The sequence below is a fragment of the Montipora capricornis genome, chromosome 10 (genome assembly GCF_036669925.1).
Source record: "Montipora capricornis isolate CH-2021 chromosome 10, ASM3666992v2, whole genome shotgun sequence".
In the NCBI taxonomy this organism is placed as follows: Eukaryota; Metazoa; Cnidaria; class Anthozoa; order Scleractinia; family Acroporidae; genus Montipora; species Montipora capricornis.
The window spans coordinates 10,112,387-10,136,902 of record NC_090892.1 but is presented as its reverse complement, the minus strand read 5'-3'; the positions used below and the strand labels follow the sequence as shown (position 1 = coordinate 10,136,902).

The window sequence follows — 24,516 nt, the reverse complement described above, 5'->3', positions numbered from 1 at the left end:
TGGATGCTCTGTTAGCCTCTGTCCCACCCGAGTTGCCTTCGTACGACCAGGTGATTGCCACGATGCCCGCCGAACAGAATGCCGATCCACCGTTCGTGGTATCCTTGGCCGAAGGCAGGGTGCACCATGATTGCCTTTTGATCCTGTCCTACACGGTCCTGAACCACCCTGTAAACGGCTCCTGAACCCCACCACCACCACGGTGTGTCAACCCTCGTCGTCCCGATCGTCCGCCGCCGGCCTTCCTCCATTGACCGGTCCGAAGGACTTGCTGTGCCCGTTTCATGCCACCTCCCATTGACAGGCGGCTTGACCAAGAATGGGGCTCCGTACCTGTACTGCCGAGATTATGAGGGGTGTTTCCTTTGTTCGTGATGGGTGCCGATACGAAATCCAGACTTGGATCGCGATGCCACCGAGGGCGCAGCTGCATGAGGATGTCCGACGAGGACCCTGGCATTGCTACCATCAGGAGAAGGCGCGTTTGTCGCGGACGGTGAAACCAGACTCCCCTCACAAGGTATCGTTTCTTTTTGGGCTTGTCGGCAAGAGGAATCGTGCAAATTTTTCTCAATGGTTGGATCTGGCCTGGGCAAGACTATCCTCAAGAGACTTGCCGAGGGCTACGGATCACGATACGGTCCACCGGATCTCTCGGGAAGAACAGGAGAAGTGGCAGAAGTGGCAGATGGACCTAGAGAGTAAGAATATTTTTGGAACCGTTGCCGGATGATGATCATGCGTACCTCAAGAAGAGTATGAGAAACGGGAGGAAGAATGGTGCCGACGAGTTGGAACGGATCCGTCCCATCACACCAGGTGGGCTGAAATCTTGTTTTTTTGAGTTGAATTTTGATCAGAGTCGTATCGATTCCGGAGTGTATAAAAGTCAGACCATGTGAATGGTATTGAAATAAAGTACAAGTGGTGATGATGAATGTCGTGGTCTTAATTGGTCGCGGGGTGGTGAGGGTGGTCCTGGAACAAATCGTACGTCTGGCCGTTATCGCGATGGATGAACAAAGAAACGGAGGTAGTACCGCGTCCCGGAACGACGTTCTCCGTTGGTCGATCTTGACTTGGATATGTCGAGAACTGATGACCTGTCTCGAAGAGACGATCCATGGGACGATGGCCCACCCAAGAACCCGTGGATGCCATAGCCACGTTCGCCGTTCTGAAACGCAAGAACGACTATCAATGTGCCTCATTTTGTCGTGTACCTGACCTGGTTGACGCGAACTCTGGGACCCGCGAGAGCGTACGCTACGTGGCAGACTTTTGAAACACGGTACTTGAAAGATCTGCCTAGGTCTCTTGGAGTTGACCCGTTGTCTGGCCGCTCCTTCTCCACCAAGACATGCCGAAGCGGAAGAACCGCCGCCGTGCTTCCGGCGTCACCGCCTACACGGACCCCGGCACGCCCGGCGCTTTAGGCGGCGTGGCCCGATATGCCAAGGCCCAAGGGTTGTCCTTGAAAGAAGCCCGAGACGAATTGCAAGGGGAATTGGCTTATACGTTACATCGTCCGGTTCGTCGACGTTTTCAGACGTCCCCCGTGTTGGTGTTCCACAAAGACGATCAATGGCAAGCCGATCTGGTGGAGATGCAACCTCTCAAGAAATGGAATGGAGGAAATCGATACCTCTTGAACGGTCATCGACGTTGTTGTCCAAGTATGCTGGGCCGTTCCCGTCAAGAACAAGACCGGGGTGGCTGTGACAGAAGCGTTTGAGAAGATTCTGCGACAGAGTGGACGGAAACCGTTGCGTTTACAGACGGATGCCGGAAAAGAATTTTACAATGCCCCGTTCAGAACCATGTTGGAACAAGAAGGCATTCACCATTTTTTCGACGCATGGGGATGCCAAAGCTTCCATCGTCGAACGTTTTAATCGTACGTTAAAACAACGCATGTATCGTTATTTCACGGCGCGTAATACGCGAGTGTATGTCAAGGTGTTGCCCCAACTCCTCGACGGGTACAATGGGAGTCGTCATCGGAGTATCGGATGGCGCCACGCGACGTGACGGAGAAGAACGAAGGCGCGGTGTGGTCCGCCTGTACGGCAAACGCCTGAACGGCGTCCTCGTCCCAAACTCAAAGTGGGCGATCGTGTGCGACTCAGCAAGAAACATCGTCCGTTCAAGAAAGGGTATCTGCCGGGCTGGACCGAAGAAGTGTTTGTCGTACAACGCGTGGTACCCGGACCCGTGGTCACGTATAAACTGAAAGAATGGGATGGCACGCCTCTCGGAGGTAGTTTCTACGAAGAAGATGTCCAGAAAGTCACCGTACCCGACGAAGCTTTGTTCCGCGTGGAAAAGATCTTGCAACGACGCAAGCGACTCGTAAAGTGCGTTGGTTAGGTTGGCCTGAGAAATACGATAGTTTGGATTCCTCGTTCGGCGTTACGACATGTATAAAAAGATACCAAAGATCAAATAAAGATAGTCATGATGTCTCGTTATGTGACGTTGTCGAGTCATGTTCAAAAATCCGAGTTCCCCGACAATGGTCCTTCCGAGTTCAAGTCCGTCTGCCTAGAGATCATGCTTGGCAGCAGACACGGACCGTTGGGAAGTGGGATTGAGTGGTGTCTCTCTGCCTGACATTCCACCGCCACCACCGCCACCACCTTCGTTCCCCGAAAAGATTCTGGTTCACGAAGCGTACCATGGCATAGGTCATCCAGAGACATGGAATAAGAAGGATACGTGTGTTATGTTTTACTACGTTACCACGAAAAAGAATGCCAAGGGAGAGATTCATGTCATGCAGAGTCAGCGAAGGGTGATCTGGTTGTCGGAACTCACTCCATCTGAGACGGGTGTGGACTTTATCAAACAGGTCATGGATCTGATGCAACAAAAGATCTATCAAAATCTGAGCCCCGGAGAGCATCTTTACATAGGCGTCCCGGACACGAGTCAGACCCCTCCAAAGACGACGCGATACAACACCATGGCCAAATTTGTATGGAAGGGAGACCAATTGCTTTTGGACAATTCACTTGTGTACAAGCACGGAATCAATTCTCAAGGTTCGCCCTACAAGTATTTTGGATGGGTTAGCGAACTGGCTTTCCATATGGGATGGTTGACCAAGACGGGTCAAGGAGATCGCCGAATCACTACAAGAAAGGACCCAATCTCCTCATGGAAGCGATTGACGAGACCGCCCCAACACCGGATTACACTCAAGAAAGGTTCTGGATGGGTCCGGCTTTACAGGGTATACAAGCGGATTTACCAAAGAAACTGGACCGGTGACCTTGATCACGGAAGGTGCAGGATGGGATACGTTGTATAACAATGCTCATTTCATGGTGATGGCCAATGCCTTCAACTGGCGATTCGTCCGTCTGAACGAAGCCTTTGCCAGACTGAAACCCACTCCCTTGGCGAAGCAACCGATCGAACGTCCTCTTTTCGTCTACGTCAATTTAGTGGAAAGTCAATGGTTGGAGGAGTCGTACGACCAACTGTTGCGCACCGTCCCCTATAAAAGCGGGGGTGCCTGGTGGGAACCACCACAGGTGCATTACCATCGCCTACGCGGATCTAAGATCGAAACGGTCCACGTTCGTGTCAAGGAAATCGACGGGCGTCCCGTGGCCTTTCCTAAAGACAAAACAAGTACGCTCTGTCTCCATTTTCGTCGTCGTCGTCATGAATCGGATCGTCGTACTCAGCGATCCTTCGAAAGAGTTTCCGAATAATACACCGAATGCCTTCAAAGTACGTTTGCCCAGGGTCGTTCACTTTGATGGAGAATGGGAGGCCGCGTTGGCCTCCATCTCTATGCCTAATGAGGGGATGGATCTCCGGAGCTACTTGTCATCGGACGAGGTGATAAGCACTAAGTATCATATGAAGGATTCGGGAACCCAACCCGAAACCATAACCTTGAAGTCAAGTCAAGTGACGAAGACGGCGCTTATCCAACGCAATGCCGTCATTGTCAATGGTGTCGGGTTCATGAAGGAAGTCGTTCAGGAACTCAACCGACAGATGGTACTGGAGTTAATCAAGGCGAAGATGGAGTATGTGGACGATAGTCAACGCCCTACCTTCCGATGGGAGGGTGAGACTATGATCATGGAGAGGAAGAAGGTGGCCGACGTGGGGTCCCTGAGCCATGGTAAAATGACCTTCTGCATTGATATCGACTTGGCCCAGAAGATGGGATGGATCGAGCAAAGGACTGTGACTTCTCTACTGAAAGTCTGGGTCTTGGGTGTTAATCTCGAGATGAACTTTCACGAAAAAGACCAGAAGAGACTCTATCGACAATTGGTCACCGAATTACCCAAAAACGCTGATTGGACCCCTAATTACTGGCAGGTGAAGGATAACAAGTTGTGTCTGAGTCAGACCGTGGAGTGGCGATTCCTACACTTGAATCACTCATTTAATCGAATGTCCACTCAGCCATCGCGTACCATGCTCGTCTACTCGGATGTAGTGAGTAGTAATATTGTCGGTGACTCAGAGCATCAGTTGGTCCGGGAAGTGCATTACACCCAGGATGGTTCGGGTGTCATCTACTTCGAGCCCACCCACATTCAATGGATGTCTATGCGCCGTGCAGAATTGGATGTGATCGAGGTCAGTGTGGGTGAGAGTACTGGAGAACTGGCCCGTTTCGCTCCTGGAGGGAGAACCATCGTCACCTTTCAGTTCCGTAAGAAACATCGTAGAACTAGCGTGACCTTTCAGTTCCGGAGGAGACCACGGTACGTATAAAAACGACGTGACACTGTCGGGAGGTCATCATCCTCATCATGCGTGGGGGTAGTCTGACACGGTATCATCCTCCGTACCAGCGTGGAGATGGTGCCACCGAAGAGTTGATCAAGATTGCCTCGCCCGTCTTGATGAACGCCATGCAATCGGGACTTCAAGCGGCGGCTAGTGGTCGTTCGTTCAACGAAGTCGGAGGTGTGGTGGGACACTCGTTGAAACGTGGTTTGAAACGAAAAGCGGGCGCTTTGGCGAAAGTGGGTGGACGGTATGCCTATAAAAAAGCCAAACGAAGTGTGGCGTCCATCTTTAGACGATGAATCGCCGACCGATGGTCGTCCATTCACGGTTGCGTCGACAACGCGCCTACCGTCGACGTCAGTCTGCTCCTACTACTATAAAAGGCAGGAACCCCGTTCAGTACGGTGGTTGGTTGATGCCGCACCTACCGAGAACACGACGACCTCGACGTAGAAGAAGAAGACGACGATCATGAGTCTGGAACTGTTTACCATGCCGTCGACGGACATCACGGTCGATTCGTACCGGATGATCCCGTACAGTGCGGCCATGACGGGCATCGTGCCCGTCACCTTTACCGTTCCCGGTTTGGACGAATTTATCGATTTGGGACGTAGTTTTTTTGAAATCGAACTGAAATTGAATTCGGCGTCCACCAACGGTATCGTGGCCGATACCAATGCGGCTTCGGATGCCACCAACACCAAGTTTGTGTACGTCACCAACAATCTGGCTCACGGTCTCTTCAAGCAGATCAATCTACGACTGGGTGGTGTCTTGATGAGCGAACAGACCGACACGTACATGTACAAGGCTTTCATCGAGACCCTCTTGAATTACAGTCGAGACGAAGGCGATACGTTGTTGGCCCCTCAAGGTTGGGTGAATTACCTGAACGTGGAAGAACAGCTGGCAGCGACGGGAGGCGATGATGACATTTCCACCACCGCCGGATGGGCACACAACAGTACAAATCCTCTGAAGACGGCCACCAACTCTTTTACAGCAACAACAAAGCCACCATGATCATGTATCCTCATCTGGCTGCCATGCGAACGGGACGTTTGTTGGTCCCTCGCGTAGAAATGGTGATGGAACTGTTTTGCAACACGCCGGACTTTTTCCTGTTTGGGACCAAGACCAGTGGCACCGGGGTCAAAAGATACGTCACGTTGGGTGCAGGGGATATCAAAGTCACTTTTCATTTGTGTCGCGTCAACCTGAATGTCAGTGTGGGTAACGAACTGATGGCCAAGATCGATGTGAAAGGTCAAATGGCGAATTATCCTATGGTCAAAAGTCAAATCCGAACCTTCTCGTTCGATGGCAAGACCACCTTGTGGACCGAAGACCAATTGTTCACAGGCCGTCTTCCCGACCGTTTGGTCGTCGGGCTGCTGGATAGCAAAGCGTTTAATGGGGATTTGGAGTATTACCCGTACGCCTTCCAAGATTTTGGGGTGAAGAGTATTCGTCAACTGGTAGGCGGAGAAGAATATCCCTATCCAACGTTGGAATTGGATGGCACCACTACCCTGAAAGACTGGTTGGGCTATCACCGTGTTTTGGAAGCCAGCGGTTCCCTGACCAATCATCGCCCTCACCTGATTCAGCCAGGAGATTGGGGATTCGGCAAGAATTGCACTTTGTTCATGTTTAACAATGTACCCAGCGGGAATGCCGATTCACCGTATCATCGAAATCCCAAACAAAAAGGCAAGCTGCGTCTGGAAATCCGATTTAATGCCGCTCCCGACAAGAACATCACCATTTTGGTGTTTGGCGAATTCGAAGACAGCTTCCAGGCCGGTGCCAACGGAGCCGTCCTGTATCAAAAGTACGAGTGAACAGACATGGAATTTGTACCCTTGAGTGACGTGACCTTACGCGCCTTGGCCTTGGACGATCCAATCCTGAAACGCGTCTTTCATGGCGTCCATCCCTCTGATGGGCTTCCGTCACGCCCGAGCCGTACGACACGGGCCGCTTACATCGTCAATACGGATCCACGAGGGGAACCGGGTCAACATTGGTTGGGACTTTGGACGGAACAGAATCGGTGCGAAGTCATGGACAGTTACGGGCTCCCGATGACGACTTACCGTGCACCTGATTTGGAACGATGGCTCGAAGACGAATGGGATGCGGTGCAATGGAACGATCGGACCCTTCAAGCTTTGAACAGTACCGCTTGCGGTCATTATGCTTTGATGTTTTTGAAAGAGAGGGTTCGGGGACGTACCATGCCCGAGTTTGTGCAAACCTTTTCTCCCCATGATTTTGTAGCCAATGACCGAAGGGTGGGTCGACAAGTACGTCGTCAAATCGTCCAAGAGGTCAATGCATTACCCTGCCTTCAAGGTTGTACACCGCATGAACCGATTCTTTTACATTAAAAAATGACTTTCATCACATGTCGTGTCTTTGTCTTGGGTTACTATAAAAAAGGGGCGGATCACACTCTACCGTCGATGAAGGATGATACGACAACCCAGTAGTACGATGATCGTCGGTCCCTCGGGGAGTGGCAAGACGCAATTGACCGAAGCGCTCTTGACGGAAGGTGATGTCTTTGAAGGAGGTCGGACCAAACCGTGTCATTACTGTTATGCCGTATGGCAACCGCGTTTCGAACGGATGAAAGGTCGTGGGATCCGATTTCACGAAGGAATCCCTGACATTTCGGATCTTCGACAATGGTTTGGAAAAAGTGGTGGCGGGATCCTGGTCTTGGACGATCTCATGGACGAAGGTGGGAACGATAAACGCGTGTTGGACCTATTCACCCGAGAATCGCATCATCGGAACATCACGGTGTTGTATTTGTGTCAAGATTTATTTCCACCCGGCAAGTATGCCAAGACCATCTCCAGGAATGCCCACTATCTCTTCGTGTTCAAGAATCCTAGAGATCAAACGGGATTTCGAGCCTTGACGTTACAAGCCTTTCCCGATCGATGGCGTGACGTGCTTCGTCTCTTCGAAACATGCACGCAACGCCCGTACGGGTATATAATGATGGACCTTCATCCCGCTTCAGACGATCGGTACCGCCTGTTCAGTTGTGTGACACCCTCGGATGGTCCGACCCAAGTGTGGAAACGTGAATGAGTAGTCCAGGATCCCCGTTCGCCCATTGGGATCCCTCCGAGTATCAACGTGTCTTGGCAGAGCACCGACGACGACAAGCTCCTTCCACACCTTCCACACCTTCCAGTCCCGGATCACCGTTTGACCAGTTTCAATTTGAACGCAATCCCTCTGAATATCAAAGGGAATTGCAAGAGTACCGTCAACAGCAACAACGACGGAGAGCTAAAGAACGCGCGGCTCGTCGACGTCGAAGAAAAGGAGGACGGGCTTTGGCTTTGAGTGAACGACTCGAGACAGCCCAACGCATTCCTCTAGGAACCCGTTCGTTCTCTGAACCCAGGATGACGTCTGCTCCAGCGGGTGTAGGAAGCAGGACACCGCGGACGTCCCCGGCCGGTGTGGGGAACACCATTCCCAACATGACTCCCAGAAACAGTCCGGCCGGCGTCGGAACACGAACCCCCAACAGTACGATTCAAGAGTTTTTGGAAACGTTGGATCAAGGTCGTGTGCCGACACCCGAACCCAATGTCTTGTTGGAAGAACTGGGTCTTAATACCGGGGGATTAGAGACCGATGGGTTTGTAGCCCAACGACAACTCATGATGCGTTCTCTTTTGGACGGGAGTATCCCCGTGGCTCAGAGAACCCAGATCCAAAGAGACTATGACATCTCCGACCAAGATTTACAAGATTTTGCCGCCAGTGGTCCTTCCAACGCAGCTCCTCGTCCTACCACTGGAGGCAAACGTCCTCGTCCCACCACCGGAGGCAAACGCCCGCGTCGACGCCCTCTCCCAGCAGGTTCTCCTGCAGGTTCCCGTCGTCGAGGTAGCGGTGGTGGAGGCGGTGGTGGCGGAGGAGGCGGCGGTGGCGGAGGAGGCGGTGGCGGAGGAGGCGGCTCTCCTGGCGGAGGAGGCTCTCCTGGTGGAGGAGGTTCTCCTGGAGGTTCTCCTGGAGGGAGTGGCCGTGGAGGTCGACGACGTTTGAATCAGGATGGACTTCGTCGTCAAATGGATTTGTTATCTCAAGACGCCCGTCAACGAACGGATGGACGTCGTATCCGGAACATTACCCATACCAACACCGTGACCACAGTCTACGAAGATGGTGGCACGCCCACGGTCCGACGCACCTCTTCCCGACTCAGTAACCCATAAAAGGACATGCGCAACGCCACGATGTCAATCATGCCCAAGACCAAACGGCGACGACGGCGACGACCCCCACAACGTGGACGCGGTCTCCTGGCGGTCCTAGGCAAGGCCGCGGCTGCCGGGTACACGTTAGGAAAAGACAAGAGGTATAAAAGGATGGGTGCCAAAGGCGTCACCGGTCACTATGAAGCACCCAAGTATAATTATGGCATGATGAAACGGATTCTCCAACGAAAACCTTGGGCGCGAAAAATGGTGATGGATCGAATGATGCGTGGGGATCCACGTCCTTTGAGGGGGCTATAAAAGAATAGTCCACATCATTCCATATGTCTACCATGGCACGTCAACGTGGTGGTAGTCTTTGGTGGGGCCCGAGACGGGTACATCAACGTCGACGTATGATGCCACCCATATGGATGCAACGAGGCGGTAACCTGGTGATGATCCCAGTGTCACAGCCCCAACGAAAAGGACGTCGTCGTCGTCGCCGTCGACGAAAACGACGCTCACTTCGTGTATAAAAAGAAATTCGTCTCTTCCTCTGGATCGAAGATCATGTCGTGGCGTATCCAGCGACAACGTCCGTTCCTACGGAGTGTTTTGAAAGAAGCCGATCATCAAACCCGTCGAGCCCGACTTCAAGCTGCCAATGCCGATCAAATCAATGCCGTGAGTGAACTGGTGATGAATGCACTGCGAGGGAACATTCCCATCTCGTCCAAGACGGTAGGACGCCTTCGACCCTACGAAAAGGTCATGGAAGACATGGCCCGCCGTAAACATTCTATTAAAAAGCGACGTCAGATCATGATGAATCAAACGGGTCGAGGTCTGTGGCAAGGATTGAACACCGTCTGTGAACGGTGTCTATGTCCGCGATGAAAGCGTGTCGTCATCAGATTCCTGGTTGCGTTCGTGCCCAAACACCCTATCTAGGTTGGTTTCTACGAGATCTGACCCGATTGTCGGGAGAGGACCGTTTACGAAAACTCTACGATGCCGTGGATCAAAAGATCGAGGCCATCAGTCAATTGGCTCGAGAGATTGTCAAGGGGCGTCTGCCTTTGTCCAAGTACACCCTACTCAAGATCACCGAGACCCCACGAGATCGAAGAGTGTTACGGGCCATCAGTCGTTCGAGTCGTAGCATAAAAGCCCGACGAAGGATGATGCGTCGACATTTTCATCGAACTCGGTTCTGGGTCGGATTGCATACGGCGTATCATCATTGTGTCAAGGATCATCTACAACATGGACGATGGTTGGTGTGATAACACGTGGACGCAAGGGCCTCGTTCGTTCTGTGCCCTACAGGATCAGATACGGGGGCTTCGGCATCGTGTCCGCGAACAATGCGACATTGTCCGTCAATTGACCGATCAGTTGCAAGAACGCAATCAGAACTTGGAGCTTGCCGAACAAAAGATGGGGGTCTTGCAAGAACAAGTCTGCGAATTGAATCGACATCTGGAACGCGAACGCTACGAGAAACAGAACCTCTACTATAAAACCAGGGAAAGACGCGACGATCTCAATACTTCACGATGAGTGAAGTGGAGACCATTCCAGGATTTGAAAACAAAGTCTTGATCGATCCTCAACGATTACGTCAACTGGAAGACGTGTACAAGGAACGTCTGACCGAAAACCTGCCTTTGGCCAAAGCCGCTCGTATCGCCGCCAAACAGGAAGCCGTTCTCATGTCGGATCAGATTCCTCCAGGGATCAAAAATACCTTGGCCACTTCTCTGGCCGACCAAAAGAAACGGTGGACCAAAGCCGTCCGACAACCTATTGGGTTCGGACCGGATGCCGACGACGAACGCGATGCCGAAGCCGAAGCCTATGCGCAAGGACCCTTACACTCCATGTTGACGCAGTTGGTGAAGAAGAAGAAGAAAAAGACAACACCCGAGACCACGCCCTCGGCACCCCCTAAAGCTAAAAAACGACTTCGATTCATCACTCAACCCAAAGCAGCCCCACCCAAAAAGAAGAAAAAAAAGTCACCCCCCAAGACACCGGTTCCCTCCGTCGACTGGGGACAGCTTCCGTTTCAAGGAGATCCCAGGATGATGGGGAGTAGTGTGGCCGACTACATGGAGAGGACCGCTCAATCGGTCCAGAAAAAAATTCGTAAGAAGACAGGTCAACGCCGTCGTCCTACCGAAACAGATAAATTGCAACGCCCACCCGGTTGGTTGGATTTCGATAAGAAACTCAAACGACGTTTGGATGGCGAGGACTACTAAGAGACGGCGACGCCAGCGACGACGACGTCAGCGAGGTGGCAAATTTGACGTGCAGAAGGCTTTGTCCAAGACAGGGATCGAGTTTCATTGGCCTGGTTATCAGTACATGGGTCCTGGCACCAAACTGGCCAAACGACTCAAACGAGGGGATCCTGGCATCAATCGTTTGGACAAGATTGCCAAGACCCACGACATGGATTATGCCAAGGCCAGAAACTTACAGGACAAGTGGAAAGCCGACGACAAGATGATTCGGGCTATCAGTAACCTCCCAGGCAAAAAGAAGAAGACGGAGAAAGTGGTCAAGAAAATCATGCAAATGAAACGTAAACTCAAACTTTAATTGGTTAACATTTTTCAACGAAATTTACGATTGAATATTCTTGTCCGACGAAGGAAAGGACCGTAAATGTCAATAAATGGTACAAAATAAAAATGTCCCGTCTTCTGATTCTTTTTGATCTGTTTTTCCGGGTGCCACAGGGGTTGTCTCCGATAACGCCAGGCTTCACGGAGGGCATGCGCTGTCGCACAACAACGTAACTGTCCAAACAGCATGACCGCTCTCAGGTGACGCCGTGCAGGGGGTAATTGGAACTGCAATAGAAATAAACATGTCCATCAGCTCCTCGTCTCATACGATAGTAACGAAAACGCCATATCTCTGCACATCTCCATGGCTTCCTCAACCAACTTTGGGTAGGACAACATTCATGTAACTGAGGCTGAAACAGGGTCTGGATCTGGAACGAAACAAGAACAATAAGGAGGTCCCATACTGTGATAACGTCTTGTCCGTACCACCAAATGTCCTTCGGTATTCTGGTAAACAAAATGTCCCTCCTCGTTACGGACCATCACCTGACGACGCCATACAGGTGGATCCAAATAATAAAGGGCCACGCCTCGGTCCTCATCATCATACTCCTCCAAATCCTCATCCTCCAAATCGTACTCATCGTACATCCTCATCCTTATCACACGTAAATAAAATGTTCCGATGCCTGTGATCGGGTCCGATCCTGTATAATTATAAAATCCGTATCGTGCCACGACCGCATCGATGATGGCCAGTTTCTGGACGATCGTATAACTTTCTCCATAACACTCTGCACAGTAACGATCGACATCCACGTACTCCTCGACATCCGGGGGAATGCTGAGCAGCTAAAACATAAACAAAGACACGCCTGTCAAACGTTCCTCCAGTAACATGATTCGAACGATGGGTGTATAGGGTCGTCTCTCGTGCACATGAAAGTCTTCACTCCACGTACAAAAACATCGGTCGGCACGGACCATAATCTACGAAAAATCCACAGTACATCGAGGTGTCAGTTCCCATAAAACGCGCATCTGATAATGACCATTCCACACCAGGCTATAAGATCTCTCGACCGCAGCCGATTTTTCCCTACGACGTTTGTAGGTCCCCTGGCAATGTCGTGCATGCTCCTGTGGTGCTATGTTCGTTCGTTGGTCATTGAGTCGATCAAGACAATACATGCATGTGATGGGTCCATACGAACAACAAGGCGAATCCCAAAACGTGAACCCTTCCCCATTGGCGAACACTGTCATGAACTAAAAATAATAATAGTGAGCATCATAATAATGCTTAGTAGAGTCATAGTTTGGGTCACAGCGATTCATTTCGTCTTTGATAGATCGCCAGACACGGTAATAAACAGCCTCTTCCTTGGCGTAATAGAGTCTGTTGCGGTACGATCCAAAATTAGGCAGATTGCACCAGATCTAAACAGAAAAATGACATCCATGTTAATAGGAGAATCGACTATCGGCGACGACGACGACGACGAATACGACCATGAGTACCGACCGCCCTCCATAACTCCGCTATAATGTCTAGTTCTTTTACCGTCCAACCCCTCTCCAATGAAAAGCGAGTGGTACATCTGAGGATACACCAAGTCTAATGAAAAAACAACAACAAAACAGTCACCATCGTCTCTGAGGACAGCACGCACACCAACACCAACACATGGTCGTATTCTGAAAAACGTAACATAGGTTATCGATGTTTGTATACGTTAACGAGACCAGAAGACGGATCCCAAAAATCCACATCAATCGCCTTCCACAACTCCGCCGTAACCTCCATCTCTTTTTTCGTCCAACCCAGTTCGTAGGAAAAACGAGTAAACTGATTCAGACGACACCACATCTAATAATAAAGAGAACGAAACGTTTGAATCAATATCCCGTCCCAATAGAGACCCGTGCCCCTAAGACGAAAGCAATAAGACGTACACGATCCGTATCCATAAGAAGTACAACGTCCAGGCGGAACAAAGTCTGGAAAGATGGACGGAAACCATGGTCCCTGTCAAGAAAACATGACGGCACGGTTACCATAATAAGGAGATTCTTGAAAAGTATATGTGGATACACGACCACCCGAATGACAACGACGACGTCCGTAGGAGACTTCCAACCCGTCACATCGACAACGAACGAGACACCCGTAACACAAGCAACCAAAGTAATTGAGGTCCAGTCGTTTCAAACAGTGAATGCACGTGGCGGCAGTCTCCGTACAACGTTGAGGACACACCCACTTGATCCAAGTCCATTGATCCCATGACCTCGGTGGATAACCTCCACGAGTCCTATGTTCCTGCACCACCATCTATTAACAAAAAGAACCTATCTTAGAATCTCATTCAAGTAACGTCGTCTCCATCGAAGCTGCTTCATCGTTCTCGGAGGGCGTGCCCGTCGCCACAGCCAACAACCATTCTTCCATACCCATCTCGACAGACTTTCATCCCCAAACGTATCCTCAAATTGACAAATCACCTACAAAAGAAAAACGACCTATCTTAGAATCTCCCTCAAATAACACCGCCTCCATCGACGCTGCTCCTCCGTTCTCCGGGGTCGTCTCCGTCGCCACACCCAACGATCCTCTCTCCATACCCATCTCGAAATCCTCGCATCTAATGTTTGTTCCAATTGACAAATCATCTACAATAAAGCAAAAAAACTAGGTCCAACTATACCCCTGACACAAATAACACCAGTCCCCCAAATCATGACGACACGGTGGAAACCCATAACCCACGTCACAAGTACAAATCATACATCCCGGACGACGGTACGACGCATAAGGCACCGAACAAGAACAGTCCCACGTTCTACACCTCACTTCCACATAACTACAACGGCATTGCCATTCGACCCATGGATGTCTCCCATGATCCTCCGCCGGTCTATAGGACACCATGACCTACGAGAAAACAACGACAATGAGGGGAACGAAATGGCATACACAAAAGACCTCTCCGGTAGACGGGCCATCGACACCAACGACACACGACCATCCCTTCTGGACGACGAGACCGAAACCTGCCCGTACAATACCGATACCCCGGACAACTCATCATGCCCAAAAGACAAGTCCGACATTTCATGCGTCGGCTTCCCGCAGGATTACCCCCAGGGGCAAACCGTCGGCACGGTCCGCATTCAAAGACGATAGTCGATTCTCCTACGTACGTCGCCGTCATCTAAAAGACATCAAATAAAATAAACGAATCTATCAGATTCGCTTCGATTTCCACCCAATACAAATACCCGGTACGTACCGTGCCATGTTGAGCGCAACGTGGTAGACGGAGTAACTCTTCGTGAATGGGGTTCCAACGTTCCCTCCGGTCCTTCTCTCGTTCCTTCTCCTCCTCTCGATCTCGAACCTTCAATACATGATGACGTACTTCAGGAGGCAACAGGTCCCAATACGAAGCCTCGTTTCGGGTCGCCGGAGTCTTCTTGGTAATCCGGCCTTCTTTTCGCCAACGACCATTCTCTTGCTTGACCCACACCTCTTGCTCATACTCTGGGTCTTGCTCCACCTCCATAGTACGTCTGGCGACTGCCATCTCCAGCACACGTCTCTTGGGTTCGGATGCCATGACTTTTTCTGAGACTCCTCACTCGATCGGACTACTTAACAGGAATCGTTCCACCAATCCCCATGCTCCTAAGGGGTCACATGACTCTCTGGGGGATACCCCCCCATCCCCCCAGGAGATCTATCTCGCTCCGGATTGGTCCATCTAGGGTACACGTCAAGGTCGTTCAAGGTGACTCTTTCTCTATAAAAGACACACCGTCTTCTTCAAACAAAAAAACATCTCATCATGGATAGCGATAGTGATAGTGACTTGGCTGAAGCACTCGACGCGTTTGAACAAATTGGAGGTGCTGCTCCAGGACGTTTCGTCTTTGAAAGACTTCCTGTGGTCGAACGGCGTAGTGTCCGTCTCGGTGTTCGTGAACGCGTCTTTCAACTTCGCCCTCGACAGATTGGAGCGTTCATCCCCCGACAACGGTTGAACGATGCTCTCGTGCAAGGTCTTCGTACTGCTCTAGATGACTTAATCAATGATCAAGACATTCCCGATGGCGATCGCATTTACATCGCTCTATCCTCCAACCGTATTGCCAATGCCTACAACGGTTGGGGACTACGGGCCGGAGAATGGCGCGCTCAAGGTCCCCGCGTGGATGCCTTACTTGGGAATCTTTCCCACATGCTCAACTCGAACGAACAATTTGAGATGGACGATTCCTTCACCCTCTCCTTCGTTCACGTACGTGGGGCTCCCACCGGTTCCGGTTACAAAAGAAAACATTTACCAGGGCATCAAGCGTCGACGCGTCTCAGAGAATTCAAGCGCTGCGTCTTACGTGTTCCACAGGATGACCAGAATCTATGCTGTCCACGTGCCATCGCTCTGGCTCGAGGGGTCCATCAACATCGAGACGATCCCCAAAGGCGCCGACAATGGACTCGCTGTCGCGGTAACCATCGTCGCATCACACGAGCGGCTCAAGACCTTCTAGAGGAAGTCGGTCTTCCTCCTCAACCCTGCGGTCCTGAACAACTTCAACAACTCGTCACCGCTCCCAGTCTTGAAGACTACACCCTCGTGGTCGTGGATGCCAACCGCGCTTATGCTTGTTTTGCTTACGGTCGTGGGGACACGTTGTTAGGACTCTTACACGAAGACGGTCATTACGATGCCTTGTCTTCCTTACCCGGGTTCTTCGGCCAAGATTATTTTTGCAGCCAGTGTTTCCAAGCCTACAAGAATTTGGGTCAGCATGCCTGTCGTAATAACCGAACCCATCATTGCGGAGCCTGCTTGCAAAACGGATGTCCTGATTATACCGAGGCCTACCGACAGTACCGCTCGGCTCAGACCCCCTGTATTCTCTGTGGACGTTCTTTCTACGGAGATACGTGTCTCCAAACCCATCGGTCCAAGACCCACGCCGGTAAACCCGCGGATGCTGAACATCCTTCCGTCTGTGCCACCCGTCGTCAGTGTAAAGAATGTCATCACACGTTACGTGGTGTCAAAGAGATCCGAGCTCATCGGTGCGGGTATCGGAAATGTTCGTGCTGCAAGAATGACGTCGACGTTCATGCCCATCGATGTTTCTTACAAGTCGAAAAGACCCCCGCCGAAGAACGACGTTTGATACGACAGCGACTCTCCTTCCAAAGGATCCTGAATCAGGGACTAGCACCTCTCTTAGAAAACGACGCCGCTGGCTTGCACGCTTTTCTGGCGGGCGATAACGAGGACGAGGATGATGACGACGATGATGAGAAACCGCCCTTGCACGTTTTCTTTGACATTGAGAGTATGCAAGTCGAGGGGCGTCACGTGCCCAATCTGGTGGTGGCCGAGACAGAAGACGACGACGATCCTCCCGTCTCGTTCCAAGGAGATGACTGTCTCTTTCACTTTCTGGAATGGTTAGAAACACTCACCGAAAACGGAACGCGACCCCTGACGGTCATCGCTCATAATTTCAAAGGGTATGACAGTTATCCCGTCATCGACGAACTCCATCGGCAAAAGAGAGACTTGGACCAAATCCGAAACGGTGGGAAAGTCCTCCAACTCACCTACCCTCACGAACAGACGACCATACGCTTCATCGATTCCCTCTCCTTCTTCCAGATGCCGCTGAGCGATTTCCCCAAGACGTTCGGGCTCACCGAACTCAAGAAAGGATACTTTCCGCATTTGTTCAATACCCCCGAACATCAGACGTATGTAGGCCGACTTCCCGACAAGGCCTTCTACATGCCCGACGGCATGTCCGTCAAGAAACGTCGCGACTTTGATACTTGGTACGACGACCAAGCGGCACGAGAGGTCGTCTTTGATTTCCAAGCCGAACTCTTAGTCTACTGCCAATCGGACGTGAAACTCTTGAAACAAGGATGTCTCACGTTCATGCGGGATTTTCAAGGACGCGCTGAATTCAATCCCTTTGAGCAAATGACAGTCGCCTCTGCCTGTAATCGCTACTTGCGTATGCACTGTATGGAAGAGGACTCCATTGCTTCCGAACCTCCCCTAGGATGGCGAGGTCGTGTCAATCATTCCCAAGCCTCCATGGAATGGTTGACGTGGTGCGAACACCATCTACGACAACGAGCCTACCTGGCCCTCTCGCCGGAAGAACACGAGAACCACGAAGCCCTAGCTCGTGCCTACGGCCACTACGACGCTTATCATCCCTTGCATCGCCAACGTATCCAGCATGCTCGGAACGAGGGCGAGTACCGTATTCCTGGTACCCGATACACGGTCGACGGTTACGATGCCGATACCAAGACTGTTTACGAATTCTGCGGGTGCTTCTGGCACGGATGTCGGACTTGTCATCCCCAACGCACCGACGTGCATCCGACCTTACTCGATCGCACCATGGACGAGGTCCGTGCTCTCGTCGACAAGAAACGCACGTTTCTCATCAACCGTGGGTACCAAGTCGTGACCATGTGGGAATGCGTCTGGAACGCCCTCAAACAAACCAACCAGGACATCAAAGACTTTCTAGCCCGTCAACACCTCCAAGCCCCCCTGGAACCACGCGATGCTTTTTACGGGGGTCGGACCAATGCCGTACGTCTCTACGCTCACGTCGACGAGGAGAAAGAGGAAGAAATCCGATACGACGATTACACGTCCTTGTATCCTTGGGTCAACAAGTACGGCACCTATCCACTCGGTCATCCCACCTTCCTCTACGAGCCCGACACCACCGATCTCTCGCCTTACTTTGGTTTGGCCAAATGTACCGTCCTTCCACCCCAACGTCTCTACCATCCCGTGTTGCCTTACCGCAGTCACGACAAACTCACATTTCCCTTATGTCGTACTTGCGTCGAAGAAAACATTTCCAAACCCCTTTTGGAAAAGACACATGCCTGTCATCACACGGACGAAGAACGTGTTCTCGTCGGTACCTGGTGCACCCCCGAACTCGACATGGCCGTGCAGAAAGGTTACGTCATTCAACACGTTCACGAAGTATGGCATTTCGATCAGCAACGTACGGGACTTTTCCAATCCTACGTGGACACGTGGCTCCAAATCAAAGAAGAAGCCAGCGGTTGGCCCGAAGGCTGCACTACCCCTACTCAAAAACAAGCTCACGTCGATGCCTACTATGCTCGGGAAGGTATTCGTCTCGATCCCACCAAGATCGAAAAGAACCCTGGACTCCGAGCCCTGGCTAAGATGATGCTCAACTCCATGTGGGGCAAGTTCGGGCAACGGATCAACAAGACTCAGGTCCGAGAATTCACCGAACCTCAATCGTTCATCCAATTTCTCGACAGCGATCAACACGATGTCCGTTACGTCAGTTCCCTCACCGAAGACCGGGTCGAAGTCCACTACAAACTCCAAACGCACGATGTCTTGCCTTCACCCAATCTCAACATCTTCATAGCCGCCTTCACCACCTGTCATGCCCGACTCCGTCTCTATCGAGCCCTCGATCATCTCGGTGAACGCGTGCTCTACTTCGACACCGACTCGGTCGTCTATCTCCATCGTCCTGGCGACCCACCCTTGGACCCTCCACGAGGCGCCTACCTTGGCGACTTCAAGGATGAATTGGATGCGGGCGATCACATTGTGGAATTCTGCTCGGGCGGTCCTAAGAACTACGGTTACAAGACTAAGAACGGACACGTCGTATGCAAGGTCCGCGGTTTCTCCCTCAACGTCGAAGGGATGACTCAATTGAATTACGATGTCTTGCGTCAAAACACTCTGGATGAATTGCATCGTCCTCTAGACCGACCGCGTACCACCCGTGTCACGCAATCTCACACCATCCAAAGAAATGCCAAGACCTACACCTTGGAAACCCAGCCTTCTCACAAGGACTACCGGCTCGTCTACTCCAAACGAGTCCTGGATCCCACCACGGCCCAGACCTACCCTTACGGTTACGAACGGTTCACCGAAGAGGATCTGGATCTCGCTCAAATTTTAGCGGACCTATTTAGGGACGAGTAGACACCAGGTCTCCTCACACGTTCCCGCTTGTAAATAATAAGTTTGTTATCATTAAACCGTTGATGATTCGAGAAAAACAAAACACTAGTTTGTCTTGATGTTCCCCCCGGATCTTGGTCCACATTCCAAACATACTTTCTATTTCACTCCCCCGGTTATGACGTCACATGGACTTTGACCCCACCGTCTTAACCAATCCTGTTCACGTGTGCACGTGATAATGGCGGACCTAAAAATATCCACCAATCAGAAGCCGATGCATCTCATTAAAATTGGCTCTCGACCAATCAGAACGCTCCATTTCAAAGTGGCTCGTATTCCCCTATAGTACTACTATCGGATCAGTTGTTCCACTTAAATAAAAAAATTAAATACTGTAATGCAAACATATTTTGTCGCAGTCGCTGGGAGTATTCTAAACATTTCCACCGTTCATTTTAATGGTATTTGACACCTCATAAGACGTTATTTATCGAAACCTGTATTAGGCGGACACCCTGTATTAAGCGGACACTAGAGCATTCCCCGAGGGTGTCCGTTTAATACAGGTTTCACTGTATTTCGATTTTTTTAAAAGCTTGACACAATTTCGTGCACCAATACCCGACGGTCATTTTGCCCAAATTTCGAAAAGATCCGAAAAATTTACATACCCTATAAATTCATTTAAAGAGGAGCTATTCCTGGAAAAATTGACCTAGAGTTTTCGGGCAGAAAAGATTTTGCACGTTTTCACACCTTGTCAATGCGGGTGTGAATGAGGTCATGCCTGTATGATGCCGCCGACCAACGAAAATCGAGGTAATAACGCCCCCTAAAGAGGCATTTAGCGCTGCATCATTAGCCATAGATTATTTATACCGCATAGCAGCGAGTTGAGTTTTCTTTGTTTCCTGGATGGAATCCTTCTTTTTTAGGCCCTATCTTTTTCTTACTTTCTTACCCAGGGAGAACTTTCCCGTTTCGACTTCTCTCCTCGTTTCATGCGTTTCATGGCCAAGTAAGGATGATGTCGCCTCGCATATTCCGTTACAACAACAGCAACGACTACAAATAAATGGCGAACTCAACACGCGATAATGTGGAGATACCCGGATGTATCCCCGCGTCAAACTGTACGGGTTTTAACGAGTATTGACATCTCATAACACCTTAGGGGATTAACATTTTAGTCACGAAGAAAACAAAATTTGCAATAACTCCGCAAGAAAAACAACATTTTCAAATAATTGCTTTTTTAAAAGAAAACAAATATAATGAGCTGTCTTATGGTAGCTTTTTAACATTTTCCGAAATTCGAGACTGAAAAGGTTAGGAGTAACCTTATCAGTCTATTTGAGGGGTCACCCACACGTCGCGCCAGCAGAGGCCCTTTGGCTCACACGTTCTCAAGTTTAATTATTTTGTAATGTCCTGTTCCATTTTGAGGTCTTTTAGTTTTTTAAGCTTTGGTAATAAGTTCAGTTTAAAGATAACAAAATACGCTCTTGAGTAAAATTCACTCGTTTCTTCTTTAAGTAAATAGTCTAAAAAAAATTACCTGCAAATTGCTCTGACGGACGCTTTCCAGCATGTCTTGCAGTTGCACTATAAAGCAAACGTTTATTGCACAAGCTAAGAAAGGACTGAAGGTGCTGTTTCCGCTTTATAATTCCTCTTTTTGTTAGTCTAATCTGATGCCAGGTCAAAACATTATTTGGCTTTACGTTTGCACCAGAAAAAGACAAGCCAAATGACAGGTGAAGAAAAAATGTAACAGTTTTTATATATAACTCTGAATTTTTGCAATGTCCTTAGATGTCCCCTCATAACAACTAACGACATCACAAAAATTCGTAAGCCACAAACCCGTCTAAAACGGACAGAGTTTGCCCTCCAATTGCACAGAAAAGACGAGGACAACTGTACGTAGAGGTAGGTGAAGTTTATTTCTACATTTGCAGCTTACTTTAGCATTTATAAGCTCGAAGTATATTTTCCCACACAAAGTCTATAAATCGTACACCGAGCTTGGGCTGCCTGTGCGGGAAAGAATGTCAATCGTTCGTCGTTTTCAGAGTAAAACAACGTACTTTTTAGCCAAGAAACGTCCGTCTTTCGTTTTTTAATTTTGTTGTAATATTTAACTGACTATTTACATTTCATCTGTCGGGTCACGAGGCCTTCGATCTCTGTCGGTTTCCTGAGAAACGTATCTATTTTGACTTCAGGGTGAACTATTCACACAATCGCGAGGTTGAGCGGCCATTTAATAGACCTCTTTACAGTTGTGTGCTTACTTACCTGGCCTTTAAATGAAAGTGAGGCTGGTGTTGACCTTGTTATCAAGTCAAGTCAAGTCAAGTCAATTGACAGTTATTATTAACGATAAACATTGTAATAATGTGACAAAGTCACTTGCCAGTTGGAAAGTACTTTTCCGCCCACTAGTTTCGCCCAAGGCGGCTGTTTCGGTTTTCGCATCGATGTCCTTAAATAACTCTTTAAAAACAGTCCCACAAATATCAAAATTTGGCATTGAATCACCAAATGGCTCTTCGGACTCCATTCCTGTGTAATTTTCAACAGTTCGGTTTCAGTCAACTCATTTTATGATAACTAAGACTATAAACTTGCGGAGAATTTCAAATTACCCACGACAAAATTATTTACGTGAAACTAGTGTATATACGGAATATATTTTCTCCCAACTAGCCGTCAATATAATGTGGTATTGCCGTCTCAAAATCACAATTTGTTTATATTAATGATAGCCACACAAAAGAGAATCGACATCCTTTCAAGGTGTTCGATTTGAGTTTCCCCCCACCAGAAAAAGTTACCAGAGAATTTGCCATTTGGTTTCAGTGTTATGCATAACATGACAGTTAGTAAAATATTAGATATACAGCTCACTTTGATACGAAGGTGAAAGATGCAATATTGTTGTGGAAGATACACCGCTTGTGTTGTTTATCGAATTGACGTTCCATTATTTAGCTCCATAAGGATGTATTTTGTTTATCCGTCGATTAAGTACCTTGGCGTTGTGGATTAGCTTGTGTGTTTCTATAACCCGGAGAGCTAAGCCGGCGGGAGCAAGTCTCCTGGCAGGGCTAACCAAGCCAGACAGGTTGAAGGGTAGGAACAAAACGAAATCTTAATCAACTAGAGGAGTAAAACTCAATGACAATAAATCCAGGAGTGTGCAGCAGCTCTTCTGTGGCACTGATAGGCAAATACCGACAGGCAGATATTATGGCTATTTGTGTTTTGATCGATGGCGGATGATGAATGACACCGTTAAACCCAACGGCATGGATCAACCATTTCTCATTAGTAGAAGGCTGCGTTTACTAGTAGGAGTTGCGACCACTAGTACTGAATCGCGCTTCCCTCCGGAAGTGTGAAAGAAATTGAAAAACAACATGCCTAGCAATTCTACAACTTCTTCATACCACATCGCTCGTCGCGTGGGTTACCAAGGAGCGCGTCCCCCAGTGGGATGTCAGGCTGGGATCGAAAAGAATGGTACTGGCCAAAACATTTCGAAGGATTGCCGGATTCTTAAGTGTAGAAAGACTACTCTTGTTTCAACATTCAACTGTCGCACTCTGACTAGGAGCTCCATTGGAAGGACAGGTGAACTAACTGTACTAGATCAGGAACAGAACATTGATGTCATATGTAGCCAAGAACATCGGATCTACCATGATGACATCGAATTGAAGTTCCATGACATGAAGAAAGGTTGGGTTATGATTACATCTTCCGCTGAAAAAGATTCAAATAACTCAGCAATACGGGGTGTTGGCTTACTTCTCAGTCCGAAAGCACACAAAGCACTGACCTCGGTAGAAACCATCAATCCAAGGACTCTCGTTGCCACTTTCAATGGAAACCCTGCTGTTACTGTCATATCCTGCTACAGCCCCACCAATGTATCTAACGTGGACGATAGAGAGGAATTCTAGGCAGAATTATCAGAACTGACTAATGCTGTTCCTAAACACAATGTCTTAGTAATTGGCGGAGATATGACTGGAAAGATTGGTGCAAGTGATGCTAAGGGGTCAGTCTATAACAAAAACACCAACGAGAATGGGCAACTACTCCTAAACTACATGTTAGAATGCAATCTCAAGCCGCTCAACACCAGTTTTAAGAAGCGCGAAGGTAAGCTTTGGACTCACACATCACCATCTCGAGCCAAATGTCAAATAGATTATATCCTGATAAACAACACATGGAAAAACAGCGCTTTGTGACTGCGAAGAATATAACTTCTTTACGGTTCTGTGGGATGTGATCACCTTATTGTCACAGCTAAAATAAGACTAAGCTTGCGGCAAAGTAAACCATATGGCAAGAAAAGGACCAGATACTGTAACAATTAGAACAAGCTTGTCAATGATAACAACCTACATCAAAAACATGTATACTGTGGAAGTCTGCAACCGATACCAAGCTCTACAGGATCTACATGGTAATGAGGATGCAAACCAGATGTACGAGAATATCATGTCAGCCCATGAAAATGCTGCAGAAATCAGTGTACCTGTGAAGGCCAAGATAAAGCAACACGTTCTGTGAGAAAGGAACTTTTAAGGAAGTTCAACTTTTTTTAAGTGTCTAGTCGTGTTAGCGCTGGAGCACTAATTGGGGACACTGTAAACTGATATTAACAATGAAATCAAATCAAGTGAAATGTTGGTTTTTGGGGAAAGGGGAAACCAGAGAACCCGGAGAAAACCTCTCGGTGCAGAGTAGATAGCCAACAAACTCAACCCTCATATGACGCCGAGTCTGGGAATCCAACCCGGGCCACATTGGTAGGAGGCGAGTGCTCTCACCACTGCGCCATCACTGCACCCCAATGAAAACATCATAGAAAAAAGGGAAATG

At 49.3% G+C, this 24,516-nt stretch overlaps 3 protein-coding genes across 3 annotated transcripts; all 3 read left to right on the top strand.

The window, feature by feature from the left end:
- Positions 1 to 7,245: 7,245 nt before the first annotated feature.
- On the top strand, positions 7,246 to 8,082 carry LOC138020278 (uncharacterized). The gene has a single exon (XM_068867286.1). It carries the CDS (start codon positions 7,246 to 7,248, stop codon positions 7,876 to 7,878), a length of 633 nt encoding a protein of 210 aa, XP_068723387.1. The 3' UTR covers positions 7,879 to 8,082.
- Positions 8,083 to 15,435: 7,353 nt separating this feature from the next.
- Positions 15,436 to 19,632, top strand: LOC138020277 (uncharacterized). Its single transcript, XM_068867285.1, has one exon. The coding sequence runs from the start codon at positions 15,436 to 15,438 to the stop codon at positions 19,630 to 19,632; it is 4,197 nt and encodes a 1,398-aa protein (XP_068723386.1).
- A 3,407-nt stretch (positions 19,633 to 23,039) lies between these two features.
- Positions 23,040 to 23,585, top strand: LOC138020275 (uncharacterized). The gene has a single exon (XM_068867284.1). It carries the CDS (start codon positions 23,040 to 23,042, stop codon positions 23,583 to 23,585), a length of 546 nt encoding a protein of 181 aa, XP_068723385.1.
- The last annotated feature ends 931 nt before the right edge of the window (positions 23,586 to 24,516 follow it).